Source organism: Salvelinus sp. IW2-2015, linkage group LG15 (genome assembly GCF_002910315.2).
Source record: "Salvelinus sp. IW2-2015 linkage group LG15, ASM291031v2, whole genome shotgun sequence".
Classification (NCBI taxonomy): Eukaryota; Metazoa; Chordata; class Actinopteri; order Salmoniformes; family Salmonidae; genus Salvelinus; species Salvelinus sp. IW2-2015.
In genome coordinates, this window is record NC_036855.1 from 56011127 (window position 1) to 56026341 (window position 15215).

Below are 15215 nucleotides of genomic sequence, written 5' to 3' on the forward strand. Positions count from 1 at the left end.
TATCTTAATTGGCTGCTGTACTAGGTCTAATTATCATAAATGAGGGGTCTTTCTTTAGATGTTTTGAAATACAGTAACAGAAATCAAGCAGGGTAATTGAAAAGGGGGCGTGGCAAGTAAGGATCATTACGATTGCCATACGTCGCCACCTGATCATCCTTCCCAACCTCCACTCCCAGACTTCATCAACACTGCTCACACACCAGCACTTCATCTTCGGCACGCCATTTATCCCATCATTTCGTACCGTCTGGGCTGTGAGTCGAGAGTCAGTCAGCATATAGAGAAGGTGAATCTAAGCGGAATCCTCGCAATGACAGGACATCACTGGGGATACGGAGAGCAGGATGGTAAGTTAACCTACCAACCTGGGAGAGCATCGCTATGTAAGCTACTGTAGAACACACCGTAGCACAGCGCTGACCTTGTTTGGGGACGCTCGTGCGCTGCGAGTGACAGGCATTCGGGAAAGACTGCATTTGTTTCTGCAAGACTGGATGCATATTTGATTAAATACTTTTCTATTGGCAATAGTCTATAATCACATCTATGTTTTGAACTATGTCTGCATCGGACCTTTTATTAAGAATCGACAGGTGACTGATTGGCTAATTAAAAAAAATATGTATTTTCTTCTGGTGTGCTACGTTCTGGGTGGGGATCTCGCATTGGCATTCTCAGACGAGATTAGCCCAAATATCTTTAACCTGCATGCAACCTTATTTAGTCATCTATTCAACAAGCAGGTTTTAGCAAGTCTTTGAGTTCTAGGAGTGTATCAGTATTGTTAAGGTATTGAGACCTATGATCAGTGTGTTGATTGATGCAGCAACCTAGAATGTTATGTCCTGGTGTGAAATTGAGAATGTCATGTTTTTCTTCAGTTTTTCTAAAATGGTGAATTAATGGATCTGATCTCCTTTCGTTACATAATGTCATGTCCAGCTCTGACCATCTTTGTTTCTAAGGTCCAGATGCATGGCACAAAGACTACCCCATCGCCCAGGGCAATCGCCAGTCTCCCATAGACATAGTTCCTGAGGACACTGTATACGACGCCAGCCTGCCTCCCATATTCGTCTCCTACGACCACTGCAACTCAATCAACATCTGCAACAACGGCCACTCTGTGACCGTAGAGTTTGATGACACCGATGACAAAACAGGTAACCGCAACAGAGGGGAAGAGATCCTTTGTAGACCATATAATCATCCCTGAGTGGAAATCCTCTCTCACAGAAAATGCGGACATAAATACAAGCAATATTGAGATACAGTATTGTTTCAGATTCGATCATCGACCCTTCAACTTTGACTGAGTGTGAAAGTCACCCAGCCCAGGAGGTATTTATCACTGTATATCACTCTGGTGGGTGGTTGTTTCTGGGCACCTGTATCACTCATGACTTTGACATTAGCCAACACAACCACTGTATTGGTAAGGGGACACCATTATGTTACGGGTACTGTGTAGTAGTACTATCATGCTATAACCACCACCCTTGCATGCACATGTGACACTTATTTAGTGGATGCAGTCCTACCTATGCCAATCAATCCTACCTACATATGCAGATCAATTTAAAGTTCAGTGACACCAGATTCTCCACCTTCGTCCATTCTGAGCAATGAAGTAGATTGTGGAAGCCTAATGCCCTAAATGACAAAGCATTTACTTTTATTGCCAGGAAACCTCAAATGTTAAATATTATCCATTCAAAATATGTTTTGGATTTGCATACTCCATCACAACCACCATCAAAATGTGGTTGATGGATAGACCACCTACATTTGTATATCATTAAGGCCACTCCTACTGGACTGTATGATTCAGTGAGATGTGTTTTGGTGGATATAGTGAAGCCAGTATTTAACTGTAGGAGTGTCTGTCTGCCAGAGCAGACATCTGACCACATCAGGTAATCTTCCTGGTTGTGTCACATCTGTTTTTAAACTGACAGTCGAAGTTAACAAAAGTCATGGACAAATAGAAAATGGGGAGAGCCGCTTTGCTTCTGTGGCATGAAAAGGTAATAGGAACCAACGGTCTGAATAGAATGACAACCAAATAAGTTTGGGCTTGTATTTTGAAAAGTGGTAACTGAACGCCTACTGTACAACAAAAAGGTGTTCGATCTTAACAAAAAGGAGTTCTACCTCAGTGATTTCGTACCCCTGCACATCAACTTGGTACTCGTACCCTGTGTATGTAGCCAACTTATTGTTACTCGTGCATTTTTTCCTTATTATTATAATTTTTTCTCTCTACATTGTTTGGAAAGGCCCGTAAGTAAGCATTTCCCTGTTAGTCTACACCAGTTGTTTACGAAGCATGTGACAAATCCATTTAATTTGAAAAAGGCCCTCCTCAAAAGGAAAATAGCCATAGCCACAACTGATTTTGTTTTCTGTCTCCAAAAAAGTGCGGCTGTTTGGCTAAGGTGCAGATCACTATGAAAACAAATTCACAGCAACCAAACAAAGAAGTTCCATTCTGCATGACATGGTCTTATGATGGATAGGCTTCCCTATCCTTTCACCATCAGGAGCTGGTTAGAAGTTTCATCACCTAGGCATGCCCATTTTGTCCTGTTTCCCTTTTTTTTTTGTGTGTGTGTGTGTGTGTGTGTGTGTGTGTGTGTGTGTGTGTGTGTGCCTTTTTGTACATGTGTGTACATGCCTAGTGTATCATTAACTCAGGAAACGTATGAACATGCTCTAAAGCACACATTACCAAGGTGCCATTCTTATCCACCCAGCCATTTCATGCGGATGAATTATTCGACGAATGAAAAAAAAAGTCCAGAACGGGCTGATGGAAACAGAAATGCAGGAACAATTTTATAAATGTCAACAAACAATTTGTCCGTTTGACATGGTGTGATCTTTGTTTGTAGGTCAAATGTATGATGCGAGAAATAGCGGAAATATCTTTGTGCAAATATTGATCTAGAAACCATCCTATCGAAGCAAACTTGGAGTCACGCAATGATATTATGTTGTGTGGTCCTCCCACTACAACTCAGGAAAGCCTGCAGTTTATTAGGTTACTGACAAAAAAATAAAAAATAAAAAATAAATATAGGACAAAATACACATCACGATGAGAGACACCACAACATTACATAAAGAGAGACCTAAGACAACAACTGCATGGCAGCAACACATGACAACGCAACATGACAACATGGTAGCAACACAACATGGCAGCAGCACAACATGGTACAAACATTATTGGGTTTATATATAAAGGATATTTCATGCTGAAACCCTCGTATTAAACACCAATGGTATTCACTAAATTTACCGATTTTATATTTTGGATAATGTTTAACAGCTGTCATTGTATGTTTTTATTTGTAAATCTTATTTAATTATTTCATCTATTTTACACGTGATAAGGCCACACAGAGGGCCAGCGATAAATAGTACACAAAAGGGCCACTAGATGTCTTGTGATAAATTACATCAAATCCTTGCAAGATACACACATTCTGGTAGTTTGCTGGTAATATGCCTTGCCTTTGCAACACTAAGCTTGATGCTCATTTCCAATAGATATTGAGGGTCTTATTCTGGTGACATGATGATTCGACGCTTGGCTGCCCTTTGACAAATAAAATCCATAATAATCTCATGTAGGAAGCACTGTGTCTGTGAGCTGTTGGCTAGAGCACACATGCCCAGACCAGAGTGGGCACATTTGCTATATAACGCAACAACTTTTGTGACAAAACCATCAGGAGAATGGAAAATGCAATGGAAACCCATTGAACTTGTAGTTTTTTATTTGGTACATGAGGAATTTAACTGCAAAAGTAATTTTTATGTGCACTATGTCATCACAAARACAATAAGTCTGTTTGGTGGGYAAATTATTTTAGAATATTAGCATAATCTGTTGCCAATTAGATGGAAGGAAACCTAGCTTGTGACACTCCGCTCTCTGTCATTCTCTTCATCTGCCATCACAAAGATCTCGTTGTGTGTGTATATGGGTAGACTGTGTGAACCTGTGTGTGTGTGTGCTTGGCTCCAGTGYTATCAAACTGAATTTGTCACCTACTGCCCTGGCCTCCCTGGAACTCTTCAGTAAAGCGACAAACTGTCCTACACTGTCACAAACAGAGCCCAGCCCAGACACTGTCTCTCCTAGGGACATTATCCCCAGCACCACCCCAATTAGATCAGTTAGTGATGGGACAAATCCTAGGCATATCAAGACACAGGCTCAAAATACTCTCATTTGTCTTATGTCAGGTAAAGTAAGGCCTTCATGAGGACACAGTTGTTTTAATACAGTACTTGTTTAGCCAAATGCTCTCTAGTACTGTAGGTAGATAGTTATTAGGAAGAGTAGTAAACAGTGTGGTTGTGGGACAAGGCGCCTTATGTGTCTGTCAGTGTCCGCTAGTGTTCGCTGTCTGTCAGCTTAGTGAGAGTGATTTTAATGAGCAGTGGCAGGTGTTGCCATGTTGAGTTGCTCTTCCAGGCCTGGTGTGTGGTGGTTCTTGCCTGCTTGTCTGGTGTGTTGTGCTCTGCAGTGGTACCATGCTAGGCACGAGGCATAGAGGTGTGGCAGTGGCTGACTGATGTCTCTTGTCCTCTGCCCTGACAGTGATCAGGGCAGGCCCCCTTGACAACGCCTACCGGCTGAAACAGTTCCACTTCCACTGGGGCGGMAAGGGCAGCCACGGCTCAGAGCACACKGTCGGAGGGAAGACCTACGCTTCAGAGGTGAGTGTTTCCCCTAATCACACAGACGGAGCCTAGGTAACCCCATTTTCCCCGACATACAGTGCATTCGAAAAGTATTCAGACCCCTTGACTTTTTGCAGCCTTATTCTAAAATGTATTTTTCTTTTAAACAATCCTCATCAATCTACACACAATTTCTTAGTAATGACATAGCAAAAAAAAATMTTTTWWTWKKWTTTMGSKAAAAYAAAWTTAACGGAAATATCAAATTTACATAAGTATTCAGACCCTTTACTCAGTACTTTGTTGAAGAACCTTTGGCAGTGATTACAGCCTTGAGTCTTCTTTGGTATGACGCTACAAGCTTGGCACAKCAGTATTTGGGGAGTTTCTCCCGTTCTTCTCTGCAGATCCTCTCAAGCTCTGTCAGGTTTTCAGGTCTCTTGAGATGTTTGATCGGGTTCAAGTCCGGGCTCTGGCTGGGCCACTCAAGGACATTGAAACTTGTTCCGAAGCCACTCTTGCGTTATCTTGGCTATGTGCTAAGGGCCGTTGTCCTGTTGGCAGGTGAACCTTCACCCCAGTTTGAGGTCCTGAGCACTCTGGAGCAGGTTTTCATCAAGGATCTCTTTGTACTTTGCCCCGTTCATTTTTCCCTCGATCCTGACTAGTCTCCCAGTCCCTGCCGCTGAAAAACATCCCCACAGCATGATGCTGCCACCACCATGCTTCACCGTAGGGATTGGTGCCAGGTTTCCTCCAGACGTGACACTTTGCATTTAGGCCAACGAGTTGTTTCTCATGGTCAGAGTCCTTTAGGTGCCTTTTTGGCAAACTCCAAGCGGGCTGTCATGTGCCTTTTTACTGAGGAGTGGCTGCCATCTGGCCACTCTACCATAAAGGCCTGATTGGTGGAGTGCTGCAGAGATGGTTGTCCTTCTGGAAGGTTCTCCCATCTCCACAGAGAAACTCTGGAGCTCTGTCAGTGACCATCGAGTTCTTGGTCACCTCTCTGACCAAGGCTCTTCTTCCCCGATTGCTCAGTTTGATGAATGCTGAAGGCCACTGTGTTCTTGGGGACCTTCAATGCTGCATAAATGTTTTGGTACCCTTCCCCAGATCTGTGCCTCGACACAATCCTGTCTTAGAGCTCTACGGACAATTCCTTTGACCTCATGGCTTGGTTTTTGCTCTGACATGCACTGTCAACRSTGGGACCTTATAGACATGTATTCCTTTTAAAATCATGTCCAATCAATTTAATTTACCACAGGTGGACTCCAAGTTGTAGAAACATCTCAAGGATGATCAATGGAAACAGGATGCACTTGAGCTCAATTTCGAGTCTCCTAGCAAAGGGTCTGAATACTTATGTAAATAAGGTATTTCTGTTTTATATTTTTAATACATTTGCAAAAATGTGCTTTGTCATTATAGAGTATTGTGTGTAGATTGAGGATTTAAAAAAWATATATTTTAGAGTAATGCTGTAACATAATAAAATGTGGATTAAGTCAAGGGGTCTGAATACTTTCTGAATGCTTTGTARATCTGCATCTATATTTGCCAAGAAGTAGTTTTCCCTTCTCTGGTTCGGTTGACCTCCTATAATAGGTAACTGGTTTGTTTAGTACCTGAGACAAAGAAGCAGTGTTTCCCTGAATGTGGGTGCTTGTCTCAGGCTTGTCCCTAACCCTGTTGCCCCTCCTCCCTGTTTCCTCACGCAGCTTCATCTGGTGCACTGGAACGCAGACAAGTACAAGACATTTGGGGAGGCAGCGGCAGCCCCCGATGGCCTGGCTGTCCTTGGCATCTTTTTAGAGGTGAGAGGATCTCCCCCGGCACCAGCCAGCAGCTGTTCATCTGTCAGCCAGTAAATTGCTTTGGAATTGAATCTCTTTCTGCTTCACCAGGGCTGTTTAACAGGGATTAGACTGAAGACCAGCAATCACTGAAGGAACAATGTAAAAACATGTTATGATATTATGTCTGAACAGAGAGGACAAAACAGTTCACACGTGTCTGTGTTGCAAATTGTTCAATCATACCAGGACCATGTGGAAAATATGTGGCGCGCACTTTTATAGAGAATGTATTTAAATAATACAAAGTATATAATGTATGTGTTTTTGAAATGTATCTTATTGATAAKACATTGATGTAGACACTGACTGTACAAAACATTAGGAACACCTGCTCTTTCCATGAGACTGACCAGGTGAATCCAGGTGAAAGCTATGATCCCTTATTGATGTCACTTGTTAAATCCACTTCAATCATTGTAGATGGAGAGGAGACYGGTTAATGAAAGATTTTAAAGCCTTGATACAATTTGAGATATGGATTGTGTATGTGTGCGATTGACTGTGGAAGGGCAAGACAATATTTAAGTGCCTTTGAATGGGGTATGGCAGTGGAGGCAAAAGGGGGTGCAACTCAATATTAGGAAGGTGTTCCTAATGTTTTGTGCACTCCGAGTATGCATACAGTACTTGATGGTCAAATAAACATATCAATATATCATTGTGGCAATGTGTATAATCTACTGTGTATATATTTCGAATGTTAATGGYAAGCCTCATATTTTCTCATATGACAATCTGTTTGGGCTAATGTTAGAAGGTTGAGATAAAAAGGGAACCTGTTTTATTTACAGATCGGAGATGAACACAGAGGTTTACACAAGATAACAGATGCTTTATACATGGTGAAGTTTAAGGTAAGTCATAATGCAAAAGAATGAATCACCTGATGAGTGACTCGAATGATTCAACAGGGCATTTGAAAGATATGTTGATACTCTGATAAAAGACTCATCTTAAGTGTAGCATAATCCATATTTGTCATGCTATTCTCTGTTCTATTTGCACCCAGGGAAGCGTTGCAGATTTCAAAGGTTTCAATCCAAAGTGCCTCCTACCTAACAGCCTACACTTCTGGACATACCCGGGTTCCCTGACCACGCCCCCTCTTCACGAGAGTGTCACCTGGATCGTTCTGAAGGAGCCAATCATAGTCTCAGAGAAACAGGTGGGAGCCCTCACCATCTGGGTAGGGGTGAATCAGTACTACCTGGGCCTAACCAATATGGAGATATCTCTGCTTATGGAAATGTGGGGTCTTTGCCTAGGGAAACCACAGTYAACCACTGCGTTTGTCATGATGTAAATGATGAACCATTTGAATGACAGGCGTCTGCCCTGATGGTGGGTGTTCTACCCTTCATCTGCACTTCATCTGCCCTTACTCCATCAACACCAGAGAAAAGTTCAAGAAAGAAAAATGCACTGAGATTTTTACAGATTTATTTTGAAGTGTGGGAGTGTCTGTTGAATTTATTCTTTTGAAATTGATAAGTAAAAGAATGTCAAGGCTCACTTGCAACACTATGGCTGCGTTTACACAGGCAGCCCAAATGTGATATTTTTCCCACTAATTGGTCTTTTGACCAATCACATCAGATATTTTCAGATCAGCTCTAGAAAAGATTTGATGTGAAAAGATCTGATCGCGCAAAAGGCAAATTCTTGAAAAAATATCAGAATTGGGCTGCCTGTGTAAACGCAGCCATATTGTTGCAAGTAAGCCATCAAAGTGAACCTTGACATACTTTTACTTATCAGTTTCTGTTTGACAATAGACCAATTCATTTCTCTCCTCTTTTCATGGTAAATGGTTAATGATTTGAAACATCAATATAGTTGCTTATCGATGTGAAGTCTTTATGACCATTAGTGAGTGAGCTGGGTTTGTCCTTGAGCCGTCTATGARGTTACTGTGGCTTCTCCAGACGGAGGGCTTTGATTAGAGGATGCCAGGGGAGTAGGCAAAGGCTGTGAGTGGATTACTGCATGTGTGGCTTCGATGCCATGCAGTGTGTGTGGGGGGGGGGGGCTCAGTCGGGCTGCAACAATGGCCTGCTGAAATCCAAGTGGGAACCCTAGATGTGAAAGACCTCTTTGTGGATCCAGGTGTCACAGCTTAAGCTCCATTCAAACAGTGGGCATTACCCCTGAGCTCTTGACAGTCACGCACACATCGATATCCTTTACTATGTAGCTGTGCAGTGCATATTCTCTGAATTACTGTAGGCTAGATTATCCCTTGCATGTGCTCATATAGCTTGAAAAAAGAGGTGAGTATCTACTCTAATGGTGGAATTGGCTATTAGACCATTTCATTCATTTAAAATATTTACTTTACGCTTAATAGTTCTAATGAATTCAAACCACAGTCTTCTATAGCTAAATGGATAATTGAAGACCCATTTATTAACTCGGAGAGATTATCTCGTCTTTTCTTGTTTTTTTTTATCATCAAGAAAGCAGGCTACAGCTRTAGGGCAATAAGTGAGTACTGTGTCAGGGATCTTGTGTTATGGATGTGGAGAAGTAGACTGTTTGAAGTCGGGGTGCATGCCCAGCTCTGCTCCATTATACAGTGGTGGAAAAAGTACCCAACTGTCATACTTGAGTAAAAGTAAAGATACCTTAATAGAAAATGATTAAAGTAAAAGTCAGTCACCCAGTAAAATACTACTTGAGTAAAAGTCTAAATGTATTTGGTTTAAAATATACTTACGTATCAAAAGTAAAAGTATAAATACAAAAGAAATCATTATATTAAGCAAACCAGGTGGCACCATTTTCTTGTTTTTAAAATTTACGGAAAACCAGGGGCACACTCCAACATTCAGACATAATTTACAAACGAAGCATACGTGGCAGTATGGAGGACCAGGGATGTGTTTTGTGTTCTCAGCCTTTTTGCGATGGCACTGGGAAACGTAATTAAAGTCACCTTTGGCCCACGGCATGCTGTCTGCATACTTCTGTTCCTGGCCTGGCTGACTGTGCTGGGCCTGGGAGCCTGCTCCCTCCCTGCTCCTTCGCTGCCCTTAGTGTAGGACTCCAGGGCACAATCCTTTGATCCCTGGGAGCTGATTAACGTCATGGATGGAAACGTCTTGACCTTTTTTTAATTGTGAAATTCTTTSGGYATACTCAGCAGGGAAAAGCCCTTCTTACATAAGAGGCTATTGTGTTTTTCCTCCCTCAGACACTGCAGCCAGGGACTACAAGGTGTTTCTGTCTGTTTCCAAACATCTCTCCACAGATGGGGAAGTTCAGGATGCTGCTCTTCAGCGGAGAGGAGGAAGAGGGCAGGAAACGCATGGAGAACAACTTCCGACCCCCTCAACCCCTGAAAGGCCGGAAGGTGCTAGCATCCTTTGACTAACTTGACTGCAAATAACCTCCAGGTGGCATAGCCTAACATATGGTCTATTATATGTCAGAGTGAATGTCTGAATAGAGTTTCTTCTCAACCTTGAGTAGTTTTACTACTGATGATGAATATAGAACAAGGGGTATGAAACATCACATCTCCCTCTACTGGTCAATTACTTTCAACCGCACTTTAATTGAATGTCAGATGCTGATATCGACGTTTGAAACCGTCATAATGACTACTATGTGCCCTCTGCACAGTTCTCTATTTTTAAATATAGTAGTGATCTGTAACATTTTTCTGAAGTGAAAGATATTGCTCACATAGCCATCCAGACATTGCCTTGACAGAAAACAGCGTAATGTATGTAACTCTGTAGGGATTTATTTTTATTTTTATCTGATTGTACCTTTTTRAAACAAAAGTCAATGTGGCCTCATGGGTGTAGTGAAAAGCGTTTAAGTCAACGAACAGTCCCCCTCCACCCCAAACGTACACACAKCATTTTCTGTCCACCCAGTGAATTGTTGTTGTTTCACCTGCTATTGTTTCTATGCAAGGTGCTATATCTTCTTCCCAAGGGTTTAGCCACACCTTATCTACCAATCGAAGATGATGCCAGTGCTCTGTAACATGTTGTCTGAATCCTGACGGCCTCTTGGTGGTAATCTATGTTGATCCATATTTAGATGGGCTATTGCAGCCGGATCCACATCGTCCTACTGTAGTTGCCATGGATCCTTTAACCCAACACTCACAACTGGAGGTGGAATTGGATTAGCGAGCGGCGGCCAAATTTCAGTTGCTCAACTGTAAATTAAGAGTTTACTCCGTACTTTCCCTGTGCCCTGACAGCCCAGTGATTTGAAAGCTGTACATCAGCTTTAAAGATGCCAAGCATGCGCTGAATAGAGTATTGAGTTCATGTTGGGTCAAAACAGTTCCACTTTCGAGAAATGAAGGAGAGGGRGTACACATACAGTACATTCTGTATGGAAATGAGTCACTTCTGTAATGGGTGTATGTCCATGTCTTTGTGTGCTGCTCATTTCTCCTGTGCCACAGAACAGCCTCCTCCCTACAGTCGGTTCCTACACTACTGTATGGTACGTTGTTGCAGGCAGGGTGACGCTCCAGTTCTTTTACGATAATGGAAGGTCTCAGTAAGTGAAGGTCATAATGATTAATAGAGCCCCACTGTAGCGACAGTTGTAAGAGAGATTGCTCCTCGGTACACTATGTAATTCCTAATGAAAGTCTGCCAGGCCTCTGTGTGTTTTGAGTAGTTTTACATAATTCTGTTCATAGATAGAGGTGGACCTTACCCATATAGACAAACTGGTAGGGGGACACTCCTCTGCCTAGTTCCACCCATGGGAATTAAGGCTTGGAACTGGCACTTGAACTATCTATTTCAAACAATTGATATTCTACAATATCAGGAACATTATCTATTCAATATTTAGTATGTGAATCATTTTGCATGAACTGGTGACAATTTAATTGACTTGTTTGTTTTGTAAATTGTAGTTCTTCAATAATATTAGATTGATTCAGTACTGTTTCAGAAACAAAAGATGAGATTAAAGGAAATCTATCAAACTTTTTGTTGCCATTAATAGGCTTGTGTGGAGTATACAGATGACCTTTTAAAAGTATGTTTATGACTAGTTCAAGTGTGGGTCCCAGAATTAGTTCACAATCACAATGGTGACTGCTGCAGTCTCTAAACATGAGTCACTGCTGCCCCTGTGTAGTCTAACAGAGAGCAGAGAAGTAAGCATTTGGAAACAGTTCCTAATGAGCCCCATGCAAGTACAAAATGCATTACAGTGGATTACTTTTAAACCCAACATGTATAGTTTTTGCTGTCCATTCCTGACTCATCAGAAACATTTCAATCAGTCCACTGAAATCAGTAAACACAACAGTTTACATGATCACTGATTTTCTTGACAGCTATTGATGTGTGAGGAATTTCAGTATGCATTGAACCTTGAACCTGGTACAAATGTACACTACCCTTCAAAAGTTTGGGGTCACTTAGAAATGTCCTTGTTTTTGAAAGAAAAGCAATTATTATTATTTTTTGTCCATTTTTAAAATAACATCAAATTGATGAGAAATACAGTGTAGACATTCTTAATGTTGTAAATTATTATTGTGGCTGAAAACGGCTGATTTAAAAAATAATATATATATATWTWTTTTTTAAATTGTATATCTACATAGACGTACAGAGGCCCATTTATCAGTAACCATCACTCCTGTGTTCCAATGACACGTTGTGTTAGCCTTTTAAAATGATAAACTTGGATTAGCTAATTGATCATTAGAAAACCCTTTTGCAATTATGTTAGCACAGATGAAAACTGTTGTCCTGATTTAAAGAAGCAATAAAACTGTCCTTTAGACTAGTTGAGTATCTGGAGCATCAACATTTGTGGGTTCGATTACAGGCTCAAAATGGCCAGAAACAAAGACCTTTCTTCTGAAACTCATCAGTCTATTCTTGTTCTGAGAAATGAAGGCTATTCCATGCAAGAAATTGCCAAGAAACTGAAGATCTTGTACAACGATGTGTACTACTCCCTTCACAGAACAGTGCAAACTGGCTCTAACCAGAAAAGAAAGAGGAGTGGGAGGCCCCGGTGCACAACTGAGCAAGAGGACAAGTACATTAGTGTCTAGTTTGAGAAACAGAGGCCTCACAAGTCTGGCAGCTTAATTAAATAATACCCACAAAACACCAGTCTCAACGTCAACAGTGAAGAGGCGACTCCGGGATGCTGGCATTCTAGGCAGAGTTTCAAAGAAAAAGCCATATCTCAGACTGGCCAATAAAAAGAAAAGGTTAAGATGGGCAAAAGAACACAGACACTGGATAGAGGAGTGCCTCTTCACTGTTGACGTTGAGACTGGTGTTTTGCGGGTACTATTTAATGAAGCTGAAGCTGCCAAAAGTGTTTTCTAATGATCAATTAGCCTTTTTAAAATGATAAATTTGGATTAGCTAACACAACGTGCCATTGGAACACAGGAGCGATGGTTGCTGATAATGGGCCTCTGTACGCCTATGTAGATATTCCATAAAAAATCAGCTGTGTCCGGCTACAAAAGTCATTTACAACATTAACAATGTCTACACTGTATTTCTGATCAATTTGATGTTATTTTAATGGCCAAATATTGCTTTTCTTTCAAAAACAAGGACATTTCTAAGTGACCCCAAACTTTTGAACGGTTGTGTGTGTGTGTGTGTGTGTGTGTGTGTGTGTGTGAACGTGTTCAAAGAAAAAGCTTCTCAAGACTCTCAATATTTAAACTCGGTCTCACTAATCAGAAGCCGTGAGGATATGTAAATGTAATCAGTGCGCCCCTCAGCCCAGGGGTGAGAGAACAAAGGTCAGTGATTGACGTGCTTGTTCACTGATATGAGGAGCACAGCACACAGTTGTGATTTCTTGCGTAGCCCCAGGGTGGTAGAGACATCTGGCAAAGAGCTTACTCCTGAGTGATTGTGCTGTGTGAGGGATATTCAAAACACTCAGGCCCTCCATTTAGTAATCACCCCAAGGCTAATTTCATCTCTCCCAGACACCTGCTAATGAACGTACTGAGAGGGCTCTTACTGTTTGCCTTGAGCCAGGCTGTCACTCTGCCACCTTAATTTCCATAACCAGCGTTGCACAACAACCATGAACCAATGCTTCAACTGCACCAGGCTCAAGGCAGGACAGGGGATTTAACACACCATACCAATACCACCTTACTGCAGACAGAAACAGGCTGTCTTAGGCCTCCCAAGTGGCGCAGCGGTCTAAGGTACTGCAGTGCTAGAGGTGTCACTACAGACCCGGATTCAATCCTGGGCTGTATCACAACCGGCCGTGATCGGGTGTCCCAAAGGGCGGCGCACAATTTGCCCAGCGTCGTCCGGGTTAGGGGAGGGTTTGGCTGTGGGGGCTTTACTTTGCTCATCGCGCTTTAGCGACTCCTTGTGGGGGCCGGGCGCCTACAGGCTGACCTCGGTCGTCAAGTGAACGGTGTTTCTTCTGACACATTGGTGCGGCTGGCTTCCGAGTTAAGCGTGCTTCTTAACAACCTTCCGGTTTGGCGGGTCAGGTTTTGGAGGACGCATGACTCGACCTTCGCCTTCCGAGCCCTTTGGGGAGTAGCAGCAATGAGACAAGATCGAAAAATACATCTGCAGTGGTCTGTGTGGACTGCAGGGGTGCGTTGATAATGATCATGGTGCAGGGTGCCTCTTGCACGCATCTATCCTGTTACTACTTTATGACCCTGGTGACATCTCTTAACTCTCGACTCCCAACTTACATCCAGTTACCAGTAGAAGCTGTAATTGGAACCTAACCTCTGGAAACCCAGATCTAGGGCAACAGCACTAGTATGCTGAACATTGTGGGAGGCAATCCGTCTGCCTTGGGAGACTGGGACCKAGCAGTCTACTACTACAAAATCTGTTGGCAATTTTAAAGATGTCCACATGGTGGCAGCATTTACTGTCATATACAACAGTAGTGCTCCAATAAGACTTTGAGACTGATTTGAGTTTGAAGAGCCTGTGATGCCATGTAGAGCTTTATACAAAGATACCATTTTTAACCTCAGGTTTCACTGCATRGTGAACATGTTTTCTGCCCCAGTATTGCAAACCGTGACAATGGGCTGAAGTTAAAAATAACTCGCAACTAAACTGTAGTATGTAGTCTACTACAMTATTTTCTGTAGGGGTTATTACTTGACCAACATCAAACTATTTTGTAAGTGATAGTACTTCTCTAAATAGACATGTCTTTGTCTGCGTAGGCTATATTGGATTCATTTCACATAAAGAATGGTCYGACAGTKATTTTGTTGATTTGAAGAATTCTGATACTCTCCAGTGTTTCTTAACTGGTCTCACTTGTCACCTGAGAAGTAACATCTATGGAAATATTCTGTTTGCAGGTACATGAATAATGAATGAAGCCGGGTGCGTAGTGTATATTTAACATATCTTCTGACATAACCCTCCAAAGTTAGCATCCAATGAGCTTCCTTAAGCCTGAGGATACCTGAGCAAGCACATCATTGATGAGCACAATCAATGTGCTGTGTAATTGAAACTGTATTTAGTCTTCCAAAATAGGTCCTGTCAGATATATTTTTGGCATCAGGATGTCTGTTATTTCTACTGATGATTCTCTGACACGGGAGCATCTGACCAGCCTTAGAAATATGAACCCAATCAATCTACTATCTGTAGGACAATACACCTTTGTGTC

At 42.0% G+C, this 15215-nt stretch overlaps 1 protein-coding gene across 2 annotated transcripts; it reads left to right on the top strand.

The window, feature by feature from the left end:
• Positions 1-129: 129 nt before the first annotated feature.
• LOC111975007 (carbonic anhydrase 7) lies at positions 130-11927 on the top strand. 2 transcript variants are annotated; one of them, XM_070447284.1, is made up of 7 exons: positions 130-350; positions 969-1166; positions 4619-4737; positions 6426-6521; positions 7355-7417; positions 7573-7728; positions 9757-11927. In XM_070447284.1, the coding sequence occupies exons 1-7, from the start codon at positions 314-316 to the stop codon at positions 9934-9936; spliced, it is 849 nt and encodes a 282-aa protein (XP_070303385.1). In that variant the 5' UTR covers positions 130-313; the 3' UTR covers positions 9937-11927. The 2 variants fall into 2 exon arrangements, with proteins under 2 accessions (XP_070303385.1, XP_023858908.1); XM_024003140.2 differs by having other exon boundaries at positions 131-350; positions 9814-11924.
• The last annotated feature ends 3288 nt before the right edge of the window (positions 11928-15215 follow it).